The sequence below is a fragment of the Nerophis lumbriciformis genome, linkage group LG19 (assembly GCF_033978685.3).
Source record: "Nerophis lumbriciformis linkage group LG19, RoL_Nlum_v2.1, whole genome shotgun sequence".
Lineage (NCBI taxonomy): Eukaryota > Metazoa > Chordata > Actinopteri > Syngnathiformes > Syngnathidae > Nerophis > Nerophis lumbriciformis.
Genome location: NC_084566.2, coordinates 6658593 through 6683491, shown reverse-complemented (window position 1 = coordinate 6683491; position 24899 = coordinate 6658593). Strand labels below are relative to the sequence as shown.

Here is a 24899-nt window from a genome sequence, read left to right as displayed (position 1 = left end):
AGAGTTCGACTCCGAGATGGACAAGCGGTAGAAAATGGATGGATGGGATGCGGGGACCCTAAGAGTTAGCTGTAAGGTGTCGCCAGCTATATGACAGATGGTTAATAGTAATGAATCCTTATTAGATCCATTTGTACACTCTCAGTTAAATTAACATTGATATCCCGGGCTCGGGATCTTTCTGTGTGGAGTTTGCATGTTCTCCCCGTGACTGCGTGGGTTCCCTCCGGGTACTCCGGCTTCCTCCCACCTCCAAAGACATGCACCTGGGGATAGGTTGATTGGCAACACTAAATTGGCCCTAGTGTGTGAATGTGAGTGTGAATGTTATCAGTCTATCTGTGTTGGCCCTGCGATGAGGTGGTGACTTGACCAGGGTGTACACCGCCTTCCGCCCGATTGTAGCTGAGATAGGCTCCAGCGCCCCCCGCGACCCCGAAGGGAATAAGCGGTAGCAAATGGATGGATGGATGGATTATACCTGTGGGCTCATAGATATAAATGCCATTAAATGTAGCTTTGATGTAGCAAGCTACTTTTGCCGTGTAGCTTGTGACAATTCTTCGGGATAACTTCCCTTGTAGTTTAGCTATATTTAATGGAGAGTAACTTGTAACTTAGCTTACTGCATATTCTAAGTAGCTTGCCCATCACTGCTGTCACCCCAGCTTGACACATCTGCTTTTAGGTGTTTTAAACAAATAAATAAAGCTATACTTACAAAACCTAAAACCAGTGAAGTTGGCACATTGTGTAAATCGTGAATAAAAACAGAATACAATGATTTGCAAATCCTTTTCAACCTATATTCAATTGAATACAGTGCAAAGACGAGATACTTCATGTTCAAACTGGATAACTTTGTTAAAATATTAGCTCATTTAGAATTGGATGCCTGCAACATTTTTAAAAAAGCTGGCAAAAAAGATTGAGAAAGTTGAGGAATGCTCATCAAACACTTATTTGGAACATCCCACAGGTGAACAGGCTAATTGGAAAGAGGTGGGTGCCATGGTTGGGTATAAAAGCAGTAGGGGTGTGGGAAAAAAATCGATTTTAATTCGAATCGCGATTCTCCCGTTGTGCGATTCAGAATCGATTCTCATTTTTAAAAAATCGATTTATTTATTTATTTTTTAATTTTTAATTTTATTTTTTTTAAATTAATCAATCCAACAAAACAATACACAGCAATACCATAACAATGCAATCCAATTCCAAAACCAAACCTGACCCAGCAACACTCAGAACTGCAATAAACAGCAATTGAGAGGAGACACAAACACGACACAGAACAAACCAAAAGTAGTAAAACAAAAATGAATATTATCAACAACAGTATCAATAGTAGTTACAATTTCAACATAGCAGTGATTAAAAATCCCTCATTGACATCATTAGACATTTATGAAAAAAAAAAACCAAGAACAATAGTGTCACAGTGGCTTACACTTGCATCGCATCTCATACGCTTGACAACACACTGTGTCCAATATTTTCACAAAGATAAAATAAGTCATATTTTTGGTTCATTTAATAATTAAAACACATTTACATTATTGCAATCAGTTGATAAAACATTGTCCTTTACAATTATAAAAGCTTTTTACAAAAATCTACTACTCTGCTTGCATTTCAGCAGACTGCGGTAGATCCTGCTGAAATCCTATGTATTGAATGAATAGAGAATCGTTTTGAATCGGGAAAATATCGTTTTTGAATCGAGAATCGCGTTAAATCGAAAAAAAAAATCGATTTTGAATCGAATCGTGACCCCAAGAATCGATATTGAATCGAGTCGTGAGACACCCAAAGATTTGCAGCCCTAAAAAGCAGCTTCCATGAAATGCTCAGTCATTCACAAACGGGGATGGGGCGAGGGTCACCACCTTGTGAACAAATGCGTGAGCAAATTGTTTAACTATTCTCAACCAACTATTGCAAGGAATTTAGAGATTTCACCATCTACAGTCCGTAATATCATCAAAAGGTGCAGAGAATCTAAAGAAATCACTGCACGTAAGCAGCAAGGCTGAACACCAACTTTGAATGCCCGTGACCTACAATCCCTCAGGCAGTACTTGATCAAAAACCGACTACAGTGTGTAAAAGATATCACCACATGGGCTCAGGAACACTTCAGAAAACCACTGTCAGTAACTACAGTTTGGCGCTACGTCTGTGAGTACAAGTTAAAACTCTACTATGAAAAGCCAAAGCCATTTATCAACAACACCCAGAAACGCCGCCAGCTTTGCTGGGCCCAAGCTTATCTAAGATGGACTGATGCAAATTGTAAAAGTGTTCTGTGGTCTGACGAATCCACATTTTGAATTGTTTTTGGAAACTGTGGACGTCGTGTCCTCCAGAACAAAGAGGAAAAGAACCATCCGGATTGTTAGAGGTGCAAAGTTGAAAAGCCAGCATCTGTGATGGTATGGGGGTGTATTAGTGCCCAAGGCATGGGTACCTTACACATCTGGGAAGGCACCATTAATGCTGTAAGGTACATACAAGTTTTGGAGCAACACATGTTGCCATCCAAGCAACGTTATCATAGACGCCCCTGCTTATTTCAGCAAGACAATCCCAAGCCATTTGTTAAAACAGCGTGGCTTCATAGTAAAAGAGTGCAGGTACTAGACTGGCCTGCCTGTAGTCCAGACCTGTCTCCCATTGAAAATATGTGGTGCAATATGAAGCCTAAAATACCACAACGGAGACCCAGAACTGTTGAACAACTTAAGCTGTACATCAAGTAAGAATGGGAAAGAATTCCACCTGAAAAGCTTCAAAAATCGGACCCCTCAGTTCCCAAACGTTTACTGAGTGTTTTTAAAAGGAAAGGCCATGTAACACTGTGGTAAAAATACCCATGTGCCAACTTTTTTGCAATGTGTTGCTGCCATTAAATTCTAAGTCAATGGTTATTTGCAAAAACAAATTAAGTTTCTCAGTCCGAACAATTTAATATCTTGTCTTTGCAGTCTATTCAATTGAATATACCGTATTTTCCGCACTATAAGGCGCACCGGATTATTAGCCGCACCTTCAATGAATTACATATTTCATAACTTTGTCCACCAATAAGCCGCCCCGGATTATAAGCCGCGCCTACGCTGCGCTAAAGGGAATGTAAAAAAAACAGTCAGATAGTTCAGTCAAACTTTAATAATATATTGAAAACCAGCGTTCTAACAACTCTGTCCCAAAATGTACGCAAATGTGCAATCACAAACATAGTAAAATTCAAAATGGTGTAGAGCAATAGCAACATAATGTTGCTCGAACGTTAATGTCACAACACACAAAATAAACATAGCGCTCACCTTCTGAAGTTATTCTTCATTCGTAAATCCTTCGAATTCTTCGTCTTCGGTGTCCGAATTGAAAAGTTGCGCAAGCGTGGGATCCAAAATGGCCGGTTCCGTCTCGTCGAAGTCATCGGAGTCAGTGTCGCTGTTGTCCAGCAGTTCTGTGAATCCTGCCTTCCGGAAAGCTCGGACCACAGTTGTGACCGAAATATCTGCCCAGGCATTTACGATCCACTGGCAAATGTTGGCGTATGTCGTCCGGCGCTGTCTGCCCGTCTTAGTGAAGGTGTGTTCGCCTTCGGAGCTGTGTGAAAAAAGCCACCCGGCCTCTTCGCGTAAACTTCCCTTAACCACTCGCTCATCTTTTCTTCATCCATCCATCCCTTCGAGTTAGCTTTTATGATGACGCCGGCTGGAAAGGTCTCTTTTGGCAAGGTCTTCCTTTTGAATATCACCATGGGTGGAAGTTAGCATGGCAAGCTAGAACCACAGTGAAGGATGACTTCTCATTCCCTGTGGTGCGAATATTCACCGTACGTGCTCCCGTTCCACAGTGCGGTTCACAGGAATATCAGTTGCTGTGAAATACGGTAGTAATCCGTGTGCGGATGGAGAGATTGCGTCTTTTTATGAACCGGATCCTTTTCGCTTAGTAGGAGCCATTTTGTGGTCTTTACAGATGTAAACAGGAAATGAAACGTACGGTGATATCCGCGCGTTTTTTCTTCTTCTTCCGGGGGCGGGCGGTAGCTTACAGTAGAAGAAGAAGCGCTTCCTGTTCTATGGGGGCGGGTGCTTACCTTGGCGGTTGCTTGCGTAGAAGAAGAAGCGCTTCCTGTTCTACCGGGAAAAAAGATGGCGGCTGTTTACCGAAGTTGCGAGATCGAAACTTTATGAAAATGAATCGTAATAAAGCGCACCGGGTTATAAGGCGCACTGTTAGCTTTTGAGAAAATTTGTGGTTTTTAGGTGCGCCTTATAGTGCGGAAAATACGGTAAGTTGAAAAGGATTTGCAGATCATTGTATTCAGTTTTTATTTACGATTTACACAACGTGCCAACTTCATTGGTTTTGGGTTTTGTACATTTTAAAGTCGCTCTTTCCGCTCCGCATTGCGTCGCCATTAGGGGTGTAACAATACACAAAACCTTTGGTTCGGTACGTACCTCGGTTTAGAGGTCACGGTTCGGTTAATTTTCGGTACAGTAAGAAAACAACAAAATATAAATTTTTTGGTTATTTATTTACCAAATTTGTAAACAATGCCTTTACCCTTTTAATATTGGGAACACTATAATAATTCTGCCCACGTTAATCAACATTAAACTGCCTCAAGTTGTTGCTCAGATTAAATAAAATGACAAAACTTTTCTTCTACATATAAAAAGTGCAACATTAAACAGTTTCAAGTCAACTCATCATGCTTAATTTATTACAGCATTTGGGAAGCCTGTAGTTGATGTTTATTATGTAAATGTTATATTTTAATCAACATGTGATAGCAGGGACCCTGCCATTCAAAACTAGGCTGCTGCATTTCTAATGATTAATGGAGCTATAGCTGAAAAAATGGTACAATAGCAATAGGAGAGACTATTCATCCCTGAACACCATGGAGTTCATGTAGGCTTAATGTTGCAGTTACATTATTATATCAACTATCAGAGACAGAAACTCTTCATTTAACATAATGTCCTTTTTTGCTGCTTCAACACAGCTCAATCAACACAGAAAAAGGTAAAGTGAAATAACAGACAGACAGGGCTTTGCTGTCAGTTACACGCACGCACGCACGCACGCACACACACACACACACACACACACACACCGCAAAATGAGCTAACGTTACGCTAAAAGCGAATTAGCCTTCACCTCAAGCCAGGACTGCGAGTGAGCTGTGCTGCCTTTTATATTTCTAGAAGGTCAACGGGCTCATAGTGATGTTTCTAGTAGTTGACTGGGATGTGTTTATTATAATTTGGGGAGAGTCCGCTGCCTGATGCTCACCTGCTAAATGCTAAGAACTGACTACATGCGCTCTGAATATGCACTGCTGATTGGCTGTTACCGCTCTGAATACGCACTGCTGATTGGCTGTTACCGCTCTGTTTGTAACCAATCAGATGGTTGTGTCGGTGGGACAATGCTGGGTGATGTGTAGAGGACTGACAGAGACAGAAGGAAGTGGAGGCGGCTACTTAATATGTTTGTGTGGAAACTTGTTCGGTACACCTCCGAACCAAACCGAAACCCCCGTACCGAAACGGTTCAATACAAATACACGTACCGTTACACCCCTAGTCGCCATGTTAAAAATATTTTTCAGAGTTGAGCGTGCAAAGGATCTCTGGATATGAAAGGACGCTAAGTGTACACAGAGGCAACTTTTCTGCTAATTGGAGAAAAGGACACATTTGTCGGCCGGATTCGAAGGACACTTAGAACTTTTTTGAATTTGGACAGCCTTTGTGCACCGCGATGAATTCAGCGGCCCACAAATGCGCACTGCAAATGATGCAGCCGCTGAATTGAGACACATCAATTAACTACATTGCGGACTACAATGGTGGACTCTTACAAAGCACTTTAGGTAAATGGATAATTAGCTGATGTCACCAACACGTCACAGGACAACGCAAATTCCAAACGGCTTGTTTAGAGGATATGTGAAGAAGATAGGCAAGATTATTTTATAAACATCTCGGCCATGCCTCCACGGTTTGATTTCAAAATTTCTGGAGTACGCAGCTCACACTCCAGTACAAGGGAGCAAGCAAATTCTCTGAGTACGCAATTGGCCTAGATCCTCCTCCAATAAGTAGATGCAAGCAAATAATCCAACTATGCAATGGAATAGATTCCTATACTTTATCAAAAAAAGATTTGTTGAGTGATATCAAGGATTATTTGTTGGTGGAGTTCCCAGACTTATCCAACTATCTTGTGCTCCGAAGTCATTCTACACAACAAAACAGAGGAAAACTGGGAAAAGCATTGAGGTCTACAACTTCTTTGTGTGTGGCTTGGTCAAGGAAATTGTTATCAAGACTCTCCTGGATAAATCATTCATGGTTTTTGCTAGGGTAAGGTTGCATTTCATGAATCAGCTTTGCGTCTTGCGACTACGCGTCCATGTAAACAAACTATGACGACTAGCACTCGAAAGATGATGCCTGTGACTGCATATCAATTTAATCACTGAATCATCACCATTTTTTGATTTTTGTCCTCATGTGTATAAAATAAACAAGAGGGAAGACGTAAAAGTACCTTTCCTGAAAAAGTATTATGATTTCTGTTTCTGTTTGTTAAAAATTAAAATACAAACAATATTAAGATGATACTTCAATTGGAAGTACTAAATGAGTGAAGTATATTAAAAATATATCAAACAAACCTTTCAAACAAAGTGATGACTGCAAACTACCAACTTTTTTGACGCTGCTCAATGGGATTAAGTACAATGTTCGAGAGACACTTTTTTCGTCGTCTTTTGTAAAATCTTGCACTATTTTGCCCTTCTTGATTACCTCTCGAGGAACTCTGAAAACATGTTTATCCTTTTTGTAATTTGTACGGTTAATACAGCTGAAAACAACGCTGGCATAGGGCATTTTTCTTCGAGAAAAGCTAAATGGTACATTGTAACCATTGAGAACAGATGCTTACTTGACCACCACACATATTTATTTAGCTGGACAAAATGTCATCTAAATCCAAGCATTTGTGTATTTCTTTCTCTGTCATTATGGTTTTTGATGATTTTTTGTTAGTTAAAAGTGAGTTGGACCCATGTGTTATGACTCTGGTTTTGCAGGGCTAAAACGCTAAACCACAGAAGTAAGGCTGGGCCTTTATCGCAAATATCAAAATCATGATTAATTTACCTCATTATTGGTTAATGCACGATTACCAACTACTATTCTACTTTTTGTTTGACGACATCCTTATTGTAGCCAAAGTGTGTCCGGTACCTCAACTTACAAGTACCTTGATGTATTAGTACTATACAAGATATGAGCTGTCTCTCTTTTATTATGCTTTAAGTTGTAGATGTCTTTCTTTGTTTGCTCAATTCTGACAGCCAAAATACTGCAAAAGTGAACCATTTAGTTCAGCAGAGGTGTTAACAGTCCCGTTCACTGACGATCTATTGCTTTCCTCCACCATGGCCAACTTTCTGGTTGTTGTTGTTATGTGAAAACACGCAACATGAAGCACACTGCACCTTCTTTGGAACATTGGGCATGAAGGCATTCATTGGAATTAATTGGCAAATCAGAAAAAGGCAGATGAGATGTATTTTCCCCAACAAATATTAATTTACAATAGAGAGGCTTCTGATGTTTTTTTAATTAGGTTAAGATTTTGTTTTCCAATGTTAAAGACCAGTGAATGAATTCATACATTTACAATTAATTCTGGGATTCCGATTTTCCTTCACCCTCTGTAGTTTTTTGTCAGTATGAATGTGAAAATGTCTTAAATGTTATTCATTATGATCTTTAAAAACTTTTGTATTTGACTTTTTGAAACTCACAGAGAACCTGTTAAAATGTTGGTTTCTATTATTTTATGATTAATCAACCAGCATTGCACGGAAGCTAAATATTTGTTGCTCACTCAGCTATGAGGATTTCACACTGGAAAACAAAGGTACAATTAAATGTTACTCTTCTTGTGGAATGCTGCAATTTACTGTATTTACAGGGGGAAACGATTAATAGTTTATCGACTAAAGATTGTAGGATGACAGAAAGTAAAGGAGGTAGTTGTATATGTAGATCTGGAACTTTGTCTTTTGTTATGTCAGACTCGATAAGAGTAAAAGTTACACTGGGTACATGATCCATCCATCCATCCATTTTCTACCGCTTATTCCCTTTGGGGTCGCGGGGGTCGCTGGAGCCTATCTCAGCTACAATCGGGCGGAAGGCGGGGTACACCCTGGACAAGTCGCCATCTCATCGCAGGGCCAACACAGATAGACAGACAACATTCACACTCACATTCACACACTAGGGCCAATTTAGTGTTGCCAATCAACTTATCCCCAGGTGCATGTCTTTGGAGGTGGGAGGAAGCCGGAGTACCCGGAGGGAACCCACGCAGTCACGGGGAGAACATGCAAACTCCACACAGAAAGATCCCGAGCCCGGGATTGAACCCAAGACTACTCAGGACCTTCGTATTGTGAGGCAGATGCACTAACCCCTCTGCCACCATGATGTTGAACCAATTAAGGTTTTCGCATTGTACCGTTCAAAGTTTGTGGTTAAAATGTGCAGAAAGATCTGATGGCTTGAAGCTGGTAGAATGAATTTTAGCTGCTGCTTCTGCCAACATGGTGGTGGTAGCAAAACTAGTCATGTGAATTCCGTGGTTCTATATGGGCCACTGACGTTCCTAACTTCTTCAGAGTGGTAGAAGGCATCTTGGTGGCCTGATCACTCAGTTTTTAAAGACTGCTTTGAATCCTAAACAGATGTAGAAAAATGTACTATCCTTCCATGTCTAGTGCCTAGTGAGTTGCAATACTTCTTGTAACCATCTTCTGCCTTGGACTTTTCAGTTAACTTTTCTCTGAGTTGCTTGTTCTTTTATGTACATGTTGCAATTGCTGCAGTAATAGTAATGAACCAGAGTCTGAAGCTTTCATATACAGGTGTGTTTATACTGTAATCACTTGACACATATTAATTGTGCTTAGATAATCTCCATTTCACAAACGGTGACACTGCAAGCATCAATTAGCTTGATCTCTGCTGAATTAGGTCAGTCTCTTTAAAGGGGTGAACAATTATGCAAAACATATTTTACATTTAGGGAACTTTGTCATGCATGAGACACAGAAAATGGCACATTATATATACCGGTATTTACATTTATTGACACCAGTTTCTAAAAAATAATTTTACACTTTGACATTTTCAAATTAGTGTCAAAAAAGTCCAATTAAATTGACCATGAATAATAGAAACGCAAAGCTGATACATCTAAAGGGGTGAATACTTATGCAAGAAACTGTACTGTATTCATGATTGCGCCTTTGCTTATTTCTTTTCACAGGTGATGTGTCGCCCATCAGTATGTCCCCTATTAGCCAATCGCAGTTCATCCCTCTGGGAGAAGTATTGCTATTGGCTATCTCTGCTATGAACTCAACCCATAAGCCTGTCACCCAGGAGGCCCTAACTGAACACCTGCAGACATGTTTTCCAGGTAACACCCATTTAAACAAATTAAAAGCTGGCATTAGTACTTTGAATTTATATAGAGTTTTGCCGCCTTCTCGTGTATTTGGTGAAGTACATCATTAAGTCACAGTTACAGTCCAAATGCCACTGTAATGTTTAGAACAAAACAAACTTGATTTAGGCTGATTGTGATTAGTCAGGTCGGTTATGTAAACCGCATAAGATGATATCCAATAAATCCAACAAAGAGCAGCAAGATGACAGTACACTGTTGAATGACGTTTTCTGTTGATAACTAATACCAACAGCTGTGAGTCAGCTTTACATTGTAGTCTCTCATGTTCTTACCGTATTACTTCGACCAATAAATGCACCATAGTGTCCACATCCACTTTACCTTTCTGCACAATACAGTTAATACACAATGTGACAAATGTTCTGTTTTGTTACTGATTAGAATGTTTGGAAAATTAAAAATGCAAATGGTAATCTGTTTCTTCTATATGTATTCATTTATGGCTGGGGCTGCAACAATTAATCAAAAATAAATTGATTAGAAAAAAAGCTTTGATTTGTATTTTGTTGCTTTGATGATTCATTTAATAAGTTTAATGAATGTGAAAGTTGTCTATCTGTGTTGGCCCTGCGATGAGGTGGAAACTTGTCCAGGGTGTACCCTGCCTTCCGCCCGAATGCAGCTGAGATAGGCTCCAGCACCCCCCGCAACCCCGAAAAGGACAAGCAGTAGAAAATGGATGGATGGATAAATAAAAACGTATAAAATTCATTGTTTCCATAAGACTGTGCCAATAGAGCGCACAGGAGAGCAGTGCATGTAGATCATGCCGTGGGTGACGTGGTGTGTGTGTGTGTGTGTGTGTGTGTGTGTGTGTGTGTGTGTGTGTGTGTGTGTGTGTGTGTGTGTGTGTGTGTGTGTGTGTGTGTGTGTGTGTGTGTGTGTGTGTGTGTGTGTGTGCGTGCGTGCGTGCGTGCGTGCGTGCGTGCGTGCGTGCGTGCGTGCGTGCGTGCGTGCGTGCGTGCGTGCGTGCGTGCGTGCGTGCGTGCGTGCGTGCGTGCGTGCGTGCGTGCGTGCGTGCGTGCGTGCGTGCGTGCGTGCGTGCGTGCGTGCGTGCGTGCGTGCGTGCGTGCGTGCGTGCGTGCGTGCGTGCGTGCGTGCGTGCGTGCGTGCGTGCGTGCGTGCGTGCGTGCGTGCGTGCGTGCGTGCGTGCGTGCGTGCGTGCGTGCGTGCGTGCGTGCGGCGGGTACAGCGGAGTGCTAAGAGAGTTGGCTCAATGAAGAAGGAGAAAAAGAGCAAAGGACCTTAAGAAAACGAGAGATAATGTCAAAGTTTTGCAATCATTTATACTGAAAAAGACAGATATTTTGGTGAAGTGTTTGCACTATCAAACAGAGCTGGTCTTTCACAATAGCATTACATCAATGATGCAGCACTTTACGGAAAATTACCCCTCATATTTAGGAGCAGCAAACAAGTAAGACACAAGGTAAAAATCTAATTTGGTAGCTAACACCGGAGGACGAGAGGAAAATAAATGGCTAAGCATGCTACAGACACACAACGTTCAGGATTCAAAAGAAACTAAGCGCTAAAGCTTCAATGTAAAGCGGAGTGATCGATCCAGATGTCGATACTGTCGATACCTAGTAAAGTATCTAGGTTTGGAAATTGAAAGCCAGTTTTTGTTCAGAATCAGTTCCCAGTATATAATTTCCTTGGAATCACTTGCCAATTTTTCCAACGATTCCCGTAGTAAAACAAACGCTCTATATTTGACTACATTTTACAAGAACATATTGCAACAGTGCTACTTGTAGTAATTGCAAGACTGCTGTTCCATGAAGAGGGGGATATACTGTATACTGAAAAGTATTACCTACTCAGTGGCCTAGAGGTTAGAGTGTCCTCCCTGAGATCGGTAGGTTGTGAGTTCAAACCCCGGCCGAGTCATACCAAAGACTATAAAAATGGGACCCATTACCTCCCTGCTTGGCACTCAGCATCAAGGGTTGGAATTGGGGGTTAAATCACCAAAAATGATTCCCGGGCGCGGCCACCGCTGCTGCCCACTGCTCCCCTCACCTCCCAGGGGGTGATCAAGGGTGATGGGTCAAATGCAGAGAATAATTTCGCCACACCTAGTGTGTGTGTGACAATCATTGGTACTTTAACTTTAACTTTAACTTTATTAATAGCTATGATATGACTACATTTGGCGCATGCGTTGCATAGAATCAAGGCCCACTTATTCCAATCGAAATGTCTCGTACCGTAGATGTGAAACGGGCCCAAGCACGTTATGATTGAGTACATTTATATCCCTTAATGATTTTACATGTTTTACATGAATCCATCCATCCATCCATTTTCTACCGCTTGTCCCTTTTGGGGTTGCGGGGGGTGCTGGAGCCTATCTCAGCTGCATTCGGGCGGAAGGCGGGGTACACCCTGGACAAGTAGCCACCTCATCGCAGGGCCAACACAGCAGTGCTCTCAATTTCATCTGCGCCATTTTGGATATTGTATTTATCAGGCTAAATCAAAGTATAGTTACACATAATCACAAATACACACACACACACACACACACACACACACACACACATTAGTCTGTTGGCACATGTTATTCTGTTAGTCAGCTCTGGGCTTTCCTCTTTAGTGAACTTGCATCATGTCACCAAAGCAACAGCATTGGTATGATGTAATGAGAGGCAACACAGAAACCCAAAACCATACGTAATCCCGCACACAAGGCTGTCTGTGCAGCTGCTGCAATTAGGATTGATTTGATGAACCATGTCAGTCATCTTCAATAACCATAATAAATAACAAATAAATCAATAATTTGATTGGTTATTTTACCATTCTGATAACTTGATAATAATTATATTAAGTAATCTGATCGTTATACTGTTGACACTTTCCTCGAGATATGTGATGATCTGAACATATTTCTAACAGTTGTTTAAAACTTTGATACAATATTCTCTTGTGAAATATTGGTACAAAAACAATATTATACATATACACAGATGAATGTCATTTTAATGTTGGACCTTGAGTATTTATTTGAACTGTTTGCGTGAACGGTTTTAAGGGACAGACCAGACTGTTGTAGTGTCTACCGTGACATGAGAGATGACGAAAAGGCAGTCGATCAACAATTGCTTTATTGCAAAACTGGCTAGTGTTAAGCCAACAAAACCCAAAGAGAAATTGGTGCCAAAGAGACGGAAAAATAACGCCTTTGTTTCGCTTTGGTTTGGATTAAAAACGTCAAAACATTGTCAAAACAACAGTAATCTGCAAAACATACCGCCAACAAGTCTTTGCTAGCAACTTGAACACATCTGATCTAAGTCCGGAAAATTTGCGCCCGTCCGCTATTGTAGTCTGTTGCATAGTCAATAAGCTCCTTCTTTTTCTCTATCCTCTTGTCGTGGGGCATTCATCCTTCGCTGTTGCCATCTCTAATATAAAGTAACGTACAGCTCTAACATATATCTGTCAGTAGACTTGCTATGGAAGCACTAAAAACTACTGGTGTAACAACGAAGATGACGGGGAGAAGATGCTGTCGAAGTGGAGCCACCTAAATAAGACTGCCCACGAATGGGCTCATCCTGAAGAGACGGTCAGAAAACAGCTTGAAGATGGTCTGTAAAACATAATCTATGCTACATTTTGACCAAAGAACCACCATTACATGTTACGTAGACAACAAGGAAGTGTTTTAAATGTAGAAAAATAATCATAGTATGACCCCTTTAAGGCGCCTTATAATCCAGCGCGCCTTTTGTAAGAACATAGACCTGAATAGACCTGCTCATCGGTAGTGCAGTTTATAATCCGGTGCGACCTACGATAAATGTGACTGAAATGTGCGAAGAAGGAACATCTGTTTGGAAAAATTATGTGTCCGGGACCGCTCATTCATCCCTGACACACTCAACTGCCCCGTCCTTAACTAAACAATGTCGAGACAGCTGCTTGAAACATCAACTAAACTACGAAGCTGAAGCTAGCAAGAACAATACATACACCCACAATAGAGCTAATGTCCTTGTTGTGAACGGCATCATCAATGTCAGATCAACGTACAAACTTAGAACAGCAGCACACTTACCCCCTTTCACAAATCCGCCTGTGCACCACATCCGGTCTGACAGCACTAACAAAATAAAGGTTTAAAAAAGTACCTTACACAAGCCTAATGTACTTAAAACACTTAGTGATACATTTACACAATTATTATTCTTTGACTTAAAATACTGGGACAAGCACTAGAAATGGATGGATGGATGGACGGAATTTTCCAAAGAGGTATTTCACTAATAAATGTGAGGATTTTTGCATTTAATTAACAAATATTTTATTAAATTTGACAATGACGACAGATTGATTGGCAACACTAAATTGGCCCTAGTGTGTGAATGTTGTCTGTCTATCTGTGTTGGCCCTGTGATGAGGTGGCGACTTGTCCAGGGTGTACCCTGCCTTCCACTCGAGTGCAGCTGGGATAGGCTCCAGCCCCCCTGTCACCTCGAAAGGGACAAGCAAATGGATGGATGGATGGACACAAAACAAACACACTCCACGGTGGTAAAAATAAGTGTAAAAGGTAAATAAAAAAACGTAATTCAAAGAAATTGAAACGGAAAAACTGAATTTTATTGTTTTTTAGATTGCTATTGTTATTTTTATTTATTGCAATTATTAGTATTTTACTTGTTGTTAGTGTGTTTCTAATGTATATCAGTTGTTCTTTTAATTATATTTGGAGTGGAGTTTTGGTGATACAATATATACTCATGTTTTCAAATTAATGAATAATTGTGTTTTTAATCGTGACTTTAATATCAATCAAAATAATCTGGACTATTATTTTTGCCATAATTAACTATTGTTTAGGGCCACAACCACTAGGGCGGCCACTTGATCATGGCGACAGATCACTTCAGTAGTTGATCATCAACATGGTCATAGTGTTCTGTAGGGCCCCCTTTGTAACAAGCTTGCTTACCTCAAAAACCTGGCGTACGCCCTTTTTCACAGCAAAGATGAAATTGATAAATTCTGACAATGACATTGAAATGTGTGCTGCCTCACGTACCACACATTTCGTACGTACATTTCTACATGTTGTGGCTACTTTGGCGACACACAGAGGTGGTTGTTCCCTTTGCCAAAAGTAGATTTTTAACAATGTAAAAAGATTAAGGCAAGGACACAAAATTCCCTTTTTCACCAATGCATTAAATGCTTCATATTTATATCAATACTTGTGAGGATATATATTGGTTTATCTAGGTGAACATTTTGACAGCTATTGCTGTCACACTCTGTTCCAGTGACTCCTTGGCCATGTCAGGCTGACGGCAGCAGCGGGTGGTTGCCGCTCACTGATATACTGACTTGTGATTGGTGTAGCGCTTAAGCACGTGGCTATTTTCAATATGATTTGCCCATTTAAAATGAGGCGTAACCTGGGTGTGCCATATCAAGCTAACTCCTGAAATCAGTTCCACATTGATGGAGATGCAACAAAGAAATGTGCTTGAATTTGTGCGTGCGCACATCTGAATTTTTACTTGCGTACATATTTTTCTGGATTTGAACGTATGTCTATTTTTTGTAGTCAATCCACGCAACTGTTGTTGCATGAGGCCCCTGGTGCTTGCTTGTTCTACTTTGACTCTTGGATACAATTATACTTTGCCTCTGTTAAACTTTTCGGTTAAACTTTGGTTTAGCTGCATCGCGGCTACGTCTATTAAAAAGCCCATACAGATAATTGCTAATTTTGCATCGCTTCGAATCCCGTAATCATGACTACCACGACGGCTTAGCTAGAGTAAGACCCCAACTCAGAGCAAAAAATATATATATGATAATAACAAAAAGAGCTCTCAAAACGGAGTGAGCAAAAAATAACTAAGGATGTACACTTGTGGTGTGAGAAAACAGAAATAGCACACTTAAGGTTTGAGAGGAAACAGTTAACACGACACACCAACGTTGTGACTGATGCTGTGTTCCATTTACGTCAGAAGTTGGGAAGTCCAAGCTGGGAATGACGTCACAGCCAACTAGTGAGCGTTCCAGTTACGATCTCGGAAATCAAGATGGCCACATCCACAAAAGCTATTTTTGCGCTTGCCTTGTCTGAATATAAACAACTTATGGGAAAATATGCACTCTATCTGCAACCCTCAAACATGGTGAATGAAGAAACACAAGACGCTATTACTAGCGATGTACAGCGTATGTACCACATTTAATACATGTAGTTTACGCTACAGTGACGTTACCCTACACAATCATACAACAATATAGTGTATTTATATGACTGATTGATTGCGTCAAAAACGAACCAGAGGTGCTTATAAGGTATATTATAAAAGCAGATATTGTTTACATTCACAGCAGCCATCTTTGAAACGAACTTAGGGTTGGTGAGAATGCTCTGACTTTCCGAGTCGGAAATCCGACCTCGAGGGGCGGTCCAGTTGAATGGACCCAGAAACCAGGCACTGCAACAAAAAGAAGATAGGCGGCAGCAGGGCTGCCACATCATGACAGTGACCGAATTACGGCCGTATTTCTAAAACAACCGTACTATTTAAGTTCATATTGTAGCTGAGCCTTTCCCCAAATATATAATGTCTAAAGAACATATGTTTTTTTTGTAGATTTTGCCCATTTATTGGTTTTTGTTTACTTTGCAATTAATGCCAAAGCGGCATAGATCGTTATGTGTACTGTATGCATGTCTGTATCATGAATGCTGACTACTAATCTTTATCTTCATCTTTACTAAAACTGCAGCTCACAGCTGATCTTTTTTATTGATATTTGTTTGCATGGGAAAACATTTTTATTTCTTGTGTATGTGTGTGTATATATACATACATTAAACATATACATCCTATTTTTAGCTTTATTTTATATAATATAATTTGTGTACTTAGTTACACTTTACTTACACTGTTTTAATCTGTAAATGTCCCTGTTGTGGGATAAATAAAAGATTAGCTTATTTTATTTAAAAAACCTGTTCACAACTTTCTACATACAGGTTTTTAAATCAAGAAAGCACTAGACATTAAATAACACCCACATTGTCATCTTTAAAAGCCACAAACTACTAAGCATAATGTATTAAGGGACGACTGGATTTAAATTCTCACTAGGTCGCAGTCAGCCCTAGCCCCTAATGTGTTACAAGTAATATTAAAGACTGAAATTGCGCCACAAACAAAATCTTTTTAGGGCAACAAAAAGCCTCGGGACGGCCCTGCTGAGGAGGTACAAGTGTCTTGTGTTTATTTGTGATAGAAGGTATTGTGTGTGTGTTGATTTTGTTTCCAACAGTCCAAAGGCAGAATGTAAGTAATTAAGAGGAGCGCGCGTGTCAATGTGTGTGCGTGCGTGTTATGCATGCGTACACACTGCAGCAGCAGCAGCAGCAGCAGCAGCTTGTCTGTCTGCATCACATTGCATCATGCTGTTTGGGCTGAGAGTCCGCTGTGATGTAAGTGGTAGTAATACCCTACCCCCAGACTGACTGAGGAAGATCAACTTAAAAATGACCTCTAACCTGTTTACTGTAACAGGATGATATTCTGTCAATCTATTTGTATTTTTTATTTTTATTTTACGACTCATTAACAGCAACATGTTACTGAACTATTAGTATTTTTTTATGTTAAGTGTAATTTTAAATAAAAAAATGTTGTCCTGAAAATATGGTGTACTGATTATTTTTCCCTCAATCATTTATTGTCAACTCACAGCCAGTTGCTTGCTGACTGTTGTTTACTGTATTGCGAGGTAAAATCACGTTGCTAATTTCTAAAATAGTAATGTTGTAGTAAAATAAAGCGAACATGGGTTGAGGGTGTTTTTCTTTTGCAGAATTTAATGGTTGATTACACTTGTACATAGTAGTAAAAGTTACCCAAATGGATAACAATATCTTGTGTGAACTAAGCTAACAATTTAATCTGATTTACCCACTTCACCAAGTACCACCTCAGAAAAAACTTGGCTCTCCAAGTACCACCATCAATCAATCAATCAATCAATCAAGCAAAGTTTACTTATATAGTCCTTAATCACGAATGTCTCAAAGGGCTGCACAAGCCACAATGACCAACATTAAAATACAGTAGCATAATAGGCTTAAGTATTCATTCCAAACAAGTTACAGGTTTTATTTAACAAGTATATTTCATATTTCTGGCCACTGTAACATTACATACAGCTTGAAGAGTAACACTGTGTTCGAATATAGGAAAATAAAACACTGTCCTTTAATCATGTGATTCTTTGGTGTACCACTAAATAGAGTGGTACACATACCACAGTTTGAGAATCACTGCACTACACAATGTCTGCCCTGCTGCCCTTCTAGGAACCTGTTTTCGCCAACTTTAAAATCATTGGACATTTTCTTCTAGTAATAGCACAGCACTTTACATGTACTGCATGCACAGTAATTACTCATATCCTCTGCAGCAAGTACTGTTGCTCAATTCAAAGTATACATGTATTTTCTGTCTGCAGTGTTTGGTATGGTATGAGTTCCAAAACCTCTATAAAACATGTTTGGTAGATACTAGAGATGCGCGGTTTGCGGGCACAACTGCGGAGTCCGCGGATTATCCGCGGATCGGGCGGATGAAATTTTAAAAAATTAGATTTTATCCGCGGGTCGGGTCAGGCGGTTGAAATAAAAAAAAAATTAGATTTTAAATAGATTCAGGCGGGTGGCAGTTAAACCAATTTGGAAATATATATACATAGTTAAATGTTGTTACCCACATACGAAAAACGAGCAGGCACCTGCTGCATATGCCACAACAGAAGAAAAAAAAAAAAAAGACATGGACACTTTTACGGAGCGGAGAAGGGACGCCTCGCCGGGGTCCGGGACCGAGGCCCCTTCCCCCGAGAGGGCCCCACCGGGAGCCGTAGCTGAGGCGATCCGCGAGAAGGGCCCGACGCACGTCCAGGGTCACCACCGCACCGACACCCCGCCTCGTCCGCCTTCGCCGTGGCCGGCGTCACGCGCAGCAGGTAAGCAGCTTACCTGCCCGCCACCCCCGTGGCCGGGGGCTCGTAACAGGGGTCGCTCCGCCCGCGCAGCTTACCTGCCCGCCACCCCTGTTGCCGGGGTCGCGTAACAGGGGTCACTCCGCGCGCAGTGCGCTCACGAAAGGGGAGGGGCTCACCCTGGTTGATATAGACAGCAGGACGGTGGCCATGGAAGTTGGAACCCGCTAAGGAGTGTGTAACAACCCACCTGCCGAATCAACTAGCCCTGAAAATGGATGGCGCTGGAGCGTCGGGCCCATACCCGGCCGTCGCCGGCAGCGAGACGCGCTTGGAGGTGCGCTCAGCGCGGCTCCCATATGATTGCGCACTGGTGTGCGTCTGGGCCGTGACAGCGTGGCACGCGAATGTCTGTGCTGCATTGGATCAGTCTCCTTTCTTTAACAGGCAAAAGCTTTATAACCTCACTAATGCCTTGCATCGTCTATATTAGATATATAACAACGGGCGGGTGCGGGCGGGTGCGGTTCTGATTAAATGTTAGATCGGGTGGATGGCGGATAGTTGACGACTTTCTGATGCGGTTGCGGATGAAATAATTGCCTATCCGCGCATCTCTAGTAGATACACAATTAGTTTTTTTGTATAGTGAGTTTGTCCAAGGCACACACTGGCATACAAATACATCAGGTCAGCAACTTTCACATGCATGCTGTTGGCCTGACTGATGTAAGAAATAGTGACCTACTATACTTCCACTGCTGGAACATGACGCCTTACACTGCTGGAACATGACACCTTACAGTTCTCTACTCATCAATTGTACAGAGAGCCCCAAAGACAGTGGCGGAGCCTTATTATATGTTGAAAAACGGTCAGCCAAAACAGCAGTGCAGCTGGATACAAATGATCACACTATTGTAGGGCTACAGCTATCGAGTATTCTAGTCAGCGAGTAATCTATTGATCGATTTGTTTGATTAATCGAATACAAAAAGTAAAAAAAATCAACTGAGTAGCCAGATGAACGTGAACCAGGTAATAGATTAAAAATAAATAAGTAAATTCAACCAAAAAACTGATCAATTGAGTGACAATGTATTTAAAAATGTAACACATACACATTGGAAAAGGTATTGATTGTCATAAAATCATAGATGCTAACATGTCCTCACATGTGTTTAAATAAAACATTTATATTGCAAGTCAAACATATAAGATGGTGTTAGCTGCCAAAAAAGCCTATTCCCTTATTTCTGCTTGTTTGCTGCTCTTAGATATGCAGAATGATTTCTGGTAATTATTTATGTAGTACTATTGTGAAATGCCATCTCTGTTTGACAGTGCAAACATTTCACCACAATGTCTGTCTTTTTCACTTTTAAATGATTGCCAAAACCTGTCTCCTCTTCTCTGAGCTCTTTGCTCTCATTCCAGTTTGTCATTGTTTTTCTGAGCCATCTCTCTCTATCGGCACTCCACTAGTCCCGACCCCCTTCTCCGCGCATTTTACTCATAAAACGAATGATCGAAGCAACAAAATACAAATCAACGTGTTTTTTTTTCTAATCGATGTATCGTTGCAGCCTTGCACTACTGTCACACCTATAGAAGAACTGGATGTGTGTGAGATATCTAACTGCTTCCTTTATCCAACTTTTTCAGGTGTTCCCACCCCAACGGAGGAGGTCCTGCGCCACACACTAAATATGTTGGTTCGTGAACGCAAGATTTACCCAACAACTGACGGATATTTTGTTGTAACTCCCCAAACTTACTTCATCACTCCAAGCTTAATTCGAACCAGTTCCAAGTGGTACCACTTAGATGAGCGTTCGACTGACCGGCACCAACAGCAGCAACATCAGAATCAGCAGACTCAGTGCACCTCCCCACTCTCTGGCACCATCACTCCATCCACTTCTGGTGGCATACGAGATAGAATACACTCAAAATCCCACCAGAACCACAGTGGGGGTGGTGGAGTCGTGGATTCCTTTCACAACAACACTTATCGTGGAGACGACCCCCCCAGTCACCACACCACTCTGCAACACAGATCCTCCAAAGACCCCAGGGAGGCATATTCGTCTCCGCATTCTCCACAGTCACCCCCTCAGTTAGCAGGAGGCAACACAGAAAAGTGCCGCACCACCCTCGGGTTCCCCTTCAAGACGGACACGCTTACAAAGCATCGTGGTGGAGGAGGGAGTGGAGGGGGGACAAGTGAGATAGAGAAGCAAACAGGAAGTGGTACGGGGAGTCGAAAGTTTGGTTTGAAGCTGTTCCGCCTCAGCTTTAAGAAAGACAAAGCCAAGCAGTTGGCCACCTTCTCTGCACAGTTCCCCCCTGAGGAGTGGCCTCTCCGTGATGAAGAGTCACCCAGCCAGCTCCCACGTCATATAGAGATGGAAATTATTCGCAGAATCAACCCTGATCTCACAGTAGAAAACCTTGCTCGGCACACAGCAGTCATGAAGCGTCTTGAAGAAGAGCGTGCCCAGAGGAGCAAAGCATCATCAGCCAATCACAGTTCAAGAAGCAGAAGAAGTGGAGGCAGACATCGGAAGCCGTCTCAGACCAAACTTAGTCGCTCACATAGCAAGATAAGGGTGACTCGTGGTGAGCATAGTGAAGGTTCCCATTTGGAACTCACTGACAAGGACTATAGAGCCTACTCATCATCACTGGCTCGGTCACCAAGGGAACATGCCTTGGCCATGGAGCGACAGCGGACACGCCTTCATCTGGCACACAGCAACCCCAACATTCTTGACTCCTCCCATCTACCTGTCACACCAGAATGGGATGTGTCTGGAGAGCTCGCCAAACGGCGGACAGAAATGCCTTTCCCTGAGCCAAGCCATGGCCCATCAGCACACCACTCGAAAGTCCATCGTTCACACTCTCATACACAGGAGAGGAAGTCTCGTAATGAACGCAGCGATAAAGCCAAGGAACGTTCCAGATCAATGGAAAATTCAAAAGGACCACTTGGAGCTGGCTTAATTGGACCACCAAGTTACTATGATGATCGGAACCGATACTATACCGATGACGGAACTTTACGAGCCAACCAGAGCTCTTGCCACTACCCTCGCGCCACTCCCCCCTTGGTTAAGACGTCTGGGGAATCACTAGGGTTAGATGGTGGCAGGAGTTTAGAGAAATGTAAGAGTCGGGACAGTCTGCCAGCTTACTCTCCTAAACCACAGCACAACTCGGTCCCTCCTGATGGCTACTTCCAGTGTTCCGGTTCTTCTGAGGCTGCACTCATAGCCCCAAATACACTAGGAACTCTTGGCAGAAATAGCCAAGATGGTTTAAAACTGGGCAGCACTGACTGGCAAACAGAAAGACAGACACCACATCCTCCAGAAAATAAGGAGGACTTGTCAAAGGTGGGCCCTAAAGGGGGCAGCCTGCCTCCAATACCTCTCTCAATGCCAGATCCCCCTGTTTCGAATGGACGACCTCCCCACAGTGCCTCCTGTGGTCAAGAAAAATGTAAAGAGATCTTTAGTAAAGACACACTTTTCAAACCCCCTCCTGGCCTTCCTTTGCCAGGATACAGCTCCTTGAGGAAAACCCCTGTCCTTACTTCCTCCAATCTGTCCTCATCCTGCGATGCACTTGATTCCCAGGAGGCTTATGACGCCCCGAAACCTCTGGTTGCAACACCTTCTGCTTCCATACAGGGAAGCGAACCCACAACCATTGCTGCAGAGGTCTCCTTTGACTATTACAATGTTTCGGATGACGATGAACTTGAGGAAGGAGGAACTAAAAGTAGGGGAGAGGATGGGAAAACTGGAGGAGGGATTGTTGGACGGGGAGGGGCTGGAGCAGGTACCATGCAGTGGCTATTGGAGAGAGAAAAGGAAAGGGATCTACAGAGAAGGTTTGAAAGAACCCTCACATTCCCTGGTGCTAAAGAGAACCTTCCAGAACCCAGTCATAATCAGCAGTCTGCCCACTCTGCCAGACTGGACAGTATGGATTCAAGCTCGGTTACTGTTGACAGCGGATTCAACTCACCAAGGTGAAATATCCACACAACTTAATAAAAAACAGTGCATCTTATATCAAAGGGTTGCAATAAATATTATTTTATTGAATATGATTTTGAAATCAAAAGTTCTTAAAATGTAACCAATGATCATCACGAAATCTTAAGTGTTTAACATTTTTTTTCCTGAGACAGAATACAAGTGCGGAATACATTTTTACTACCGGCATCACAGGTTTTAAAAGTACAGTGGTACCTCAACTTACGAGCTTAAATTGGTTCTATGGCCGAGCTCGTAACTCAAAACACTTGTATCTCAAGAAATATTGTATAAAAAGAATACAATATGATGTACTACAAACAACTACAGGAGTTTTATGAAATAATGTGATAATAATGTAAAGAATTTCCCTTTACCTCAAAGAGCAGACTTCTACGGTATCTCATTTGAGTTCCATTAAACACACCTTTGCATATTTTCATGGATAAATATCTGCCGTTTAGATATTATATTAACATTCTCGGTTGGCATTAGACTCTTTCTGGTTCAGTATGGTGCAGACTAGCGGTGATGCACTCCAACAACCTCGCCAAGCCAGCTACACTCGCTGTCATGTTTTTGATCAATCCTGTCTTTAATTCACTGTATAACATCCACTTTTTAATCTTAGTACTGTCCTTCACACTAACTTTCTTTGTTCCATTGAAGTTATGTCGATCACTAGCTGTAAGGTAATGTTAGCGAGCTAGACCGGATTTTATGGCTGAATCTTACAGGGTTACAGGATTGATTTAACAATTGCTACACCAATTAGTAGTGGAGAGGCTTGAAACTCATATTTTTGCTCGAAACTTAAAGTATAACAATTAGCCGAGGGACAACTTGTACCTCAAAACACTTAAGTTGGGGCACTCGTAAGTTGAGGTACCACTGTACTGTAGAACCTCTAATGCTAGAATAAACAGGATCAGTTGCAGGATGTTGATTTACCTCAACTACATATTTTCCTGTAGGACATAATGGACATAGAAACAATTCATTTCAAGTTAGTAATAATTTATTTTTAGAACAAACATTTTTGCATTCACAACTCAGTCAATTGTAAAAGTAAGCTATGACGCTAAACTGATCACCTTAATAACAATGGTGTAAAAAGTGTAAATCCAATCAAAGATGTGGCATTTTATGTTATGATATGAGATGCAAAGCACAGGTGCAAATATATATATATATATATATATATATATATATATATATATATATATATATATATATATATATATATATAACATTAATAATATATATACATATGTGTGTGTGTGTATATATACACATATATATATATATATATATATTATTATTATATATATATATTTTACACCTGTGCTTTGCATCTCATATCATAACATTATAAAATGCCACATTTACACTTTTTACACCATTGTTATTAGGGTGAGCAGTTTAGTTTAGGATATATATATATATATATATATATATATATATATATATATATATATATATATATATATATATATCCTGCCATAATACTAGTATTAGTTTAGAATATAATAGAAAGCTTTATTAGTATTGTATTACCGTATTTTTCGGATTATAAATCGCTCCGGAGTATACGTCGCACCGGCCGAAAATGCATAATAAAGAAGGAAAAAAATATATATACGTCGCAGTCAAGTATAAGTCGCATTTTTGGGGCAAATTTATTTGATAAAATCCAACACCAAGAATAGACATTTGAAAGGCAATTTAAAATAAATAAATAATAGTGAACAACAGGCTGAATAAGTGTACGTTATATGAGGCATAAATAACCAACTGAGAACGTGTCTGGTATGTTAACGTAACATATTATGGTAAGAGTCATTCAAATAACTATAAAATATAGAACATGCTATACGTTAACCAAACAATCTGTCACTCCTGATCGCTAAATCCGATGAAATCTACTTCCTCGTTGTCGCTCCTGGTATGCGCCGCTTCCTGTCTTTCTGCTGCTCGATCGCCGTTTTCTGCTGCATATTTCACTACGTCCAGCTTGTAATCTGCAGTATATGATTTCCTTTTCGGTGCCATTTTTGTTCAGCCCTTCTCAGTTTTTATAAGTTACCGCCAATGTTGAAATGATCCATTTTAATAGCTATGGACATAGTAGCATTTAGCATCCCATGACCCACAATGCACTTCTGCCATGACGCACAATGCACTTCTGCCATGACCCTCCCCCGCCGAATTCTTATTGGTTGACGTGTGTGTGACGATTGCTGACATTTACTTCGTCTCTTA

General features: G+C 41.1%; 1 protein-coding gene across 2 annotated transcripts in view; it reads left to right on the top strand.

Moving 5' to 3' along the window:
* LOC133618865 (storkhead-box protein 2-like) overlaps positions 1-24899 on the top strand; it is a 77667-nt gene that overhangs the window by 45167 nt on the left and 7601 nt on the right. For both annotated transcript variants that reach the window (XM_061979637.2, XM_061979639.2), the window contains exons 2-3: positions 9385-9537; positions 20254-22630. In XM_061979637.2, the coding sequence (XP_061835621.1) occupies positions 9385-9537; positions 20254-22630 (2530 nt within the window). The remainder of the gene's footprint in view (positions 1-9384; positions 9538-20253; positions 22631-24899) is intronic.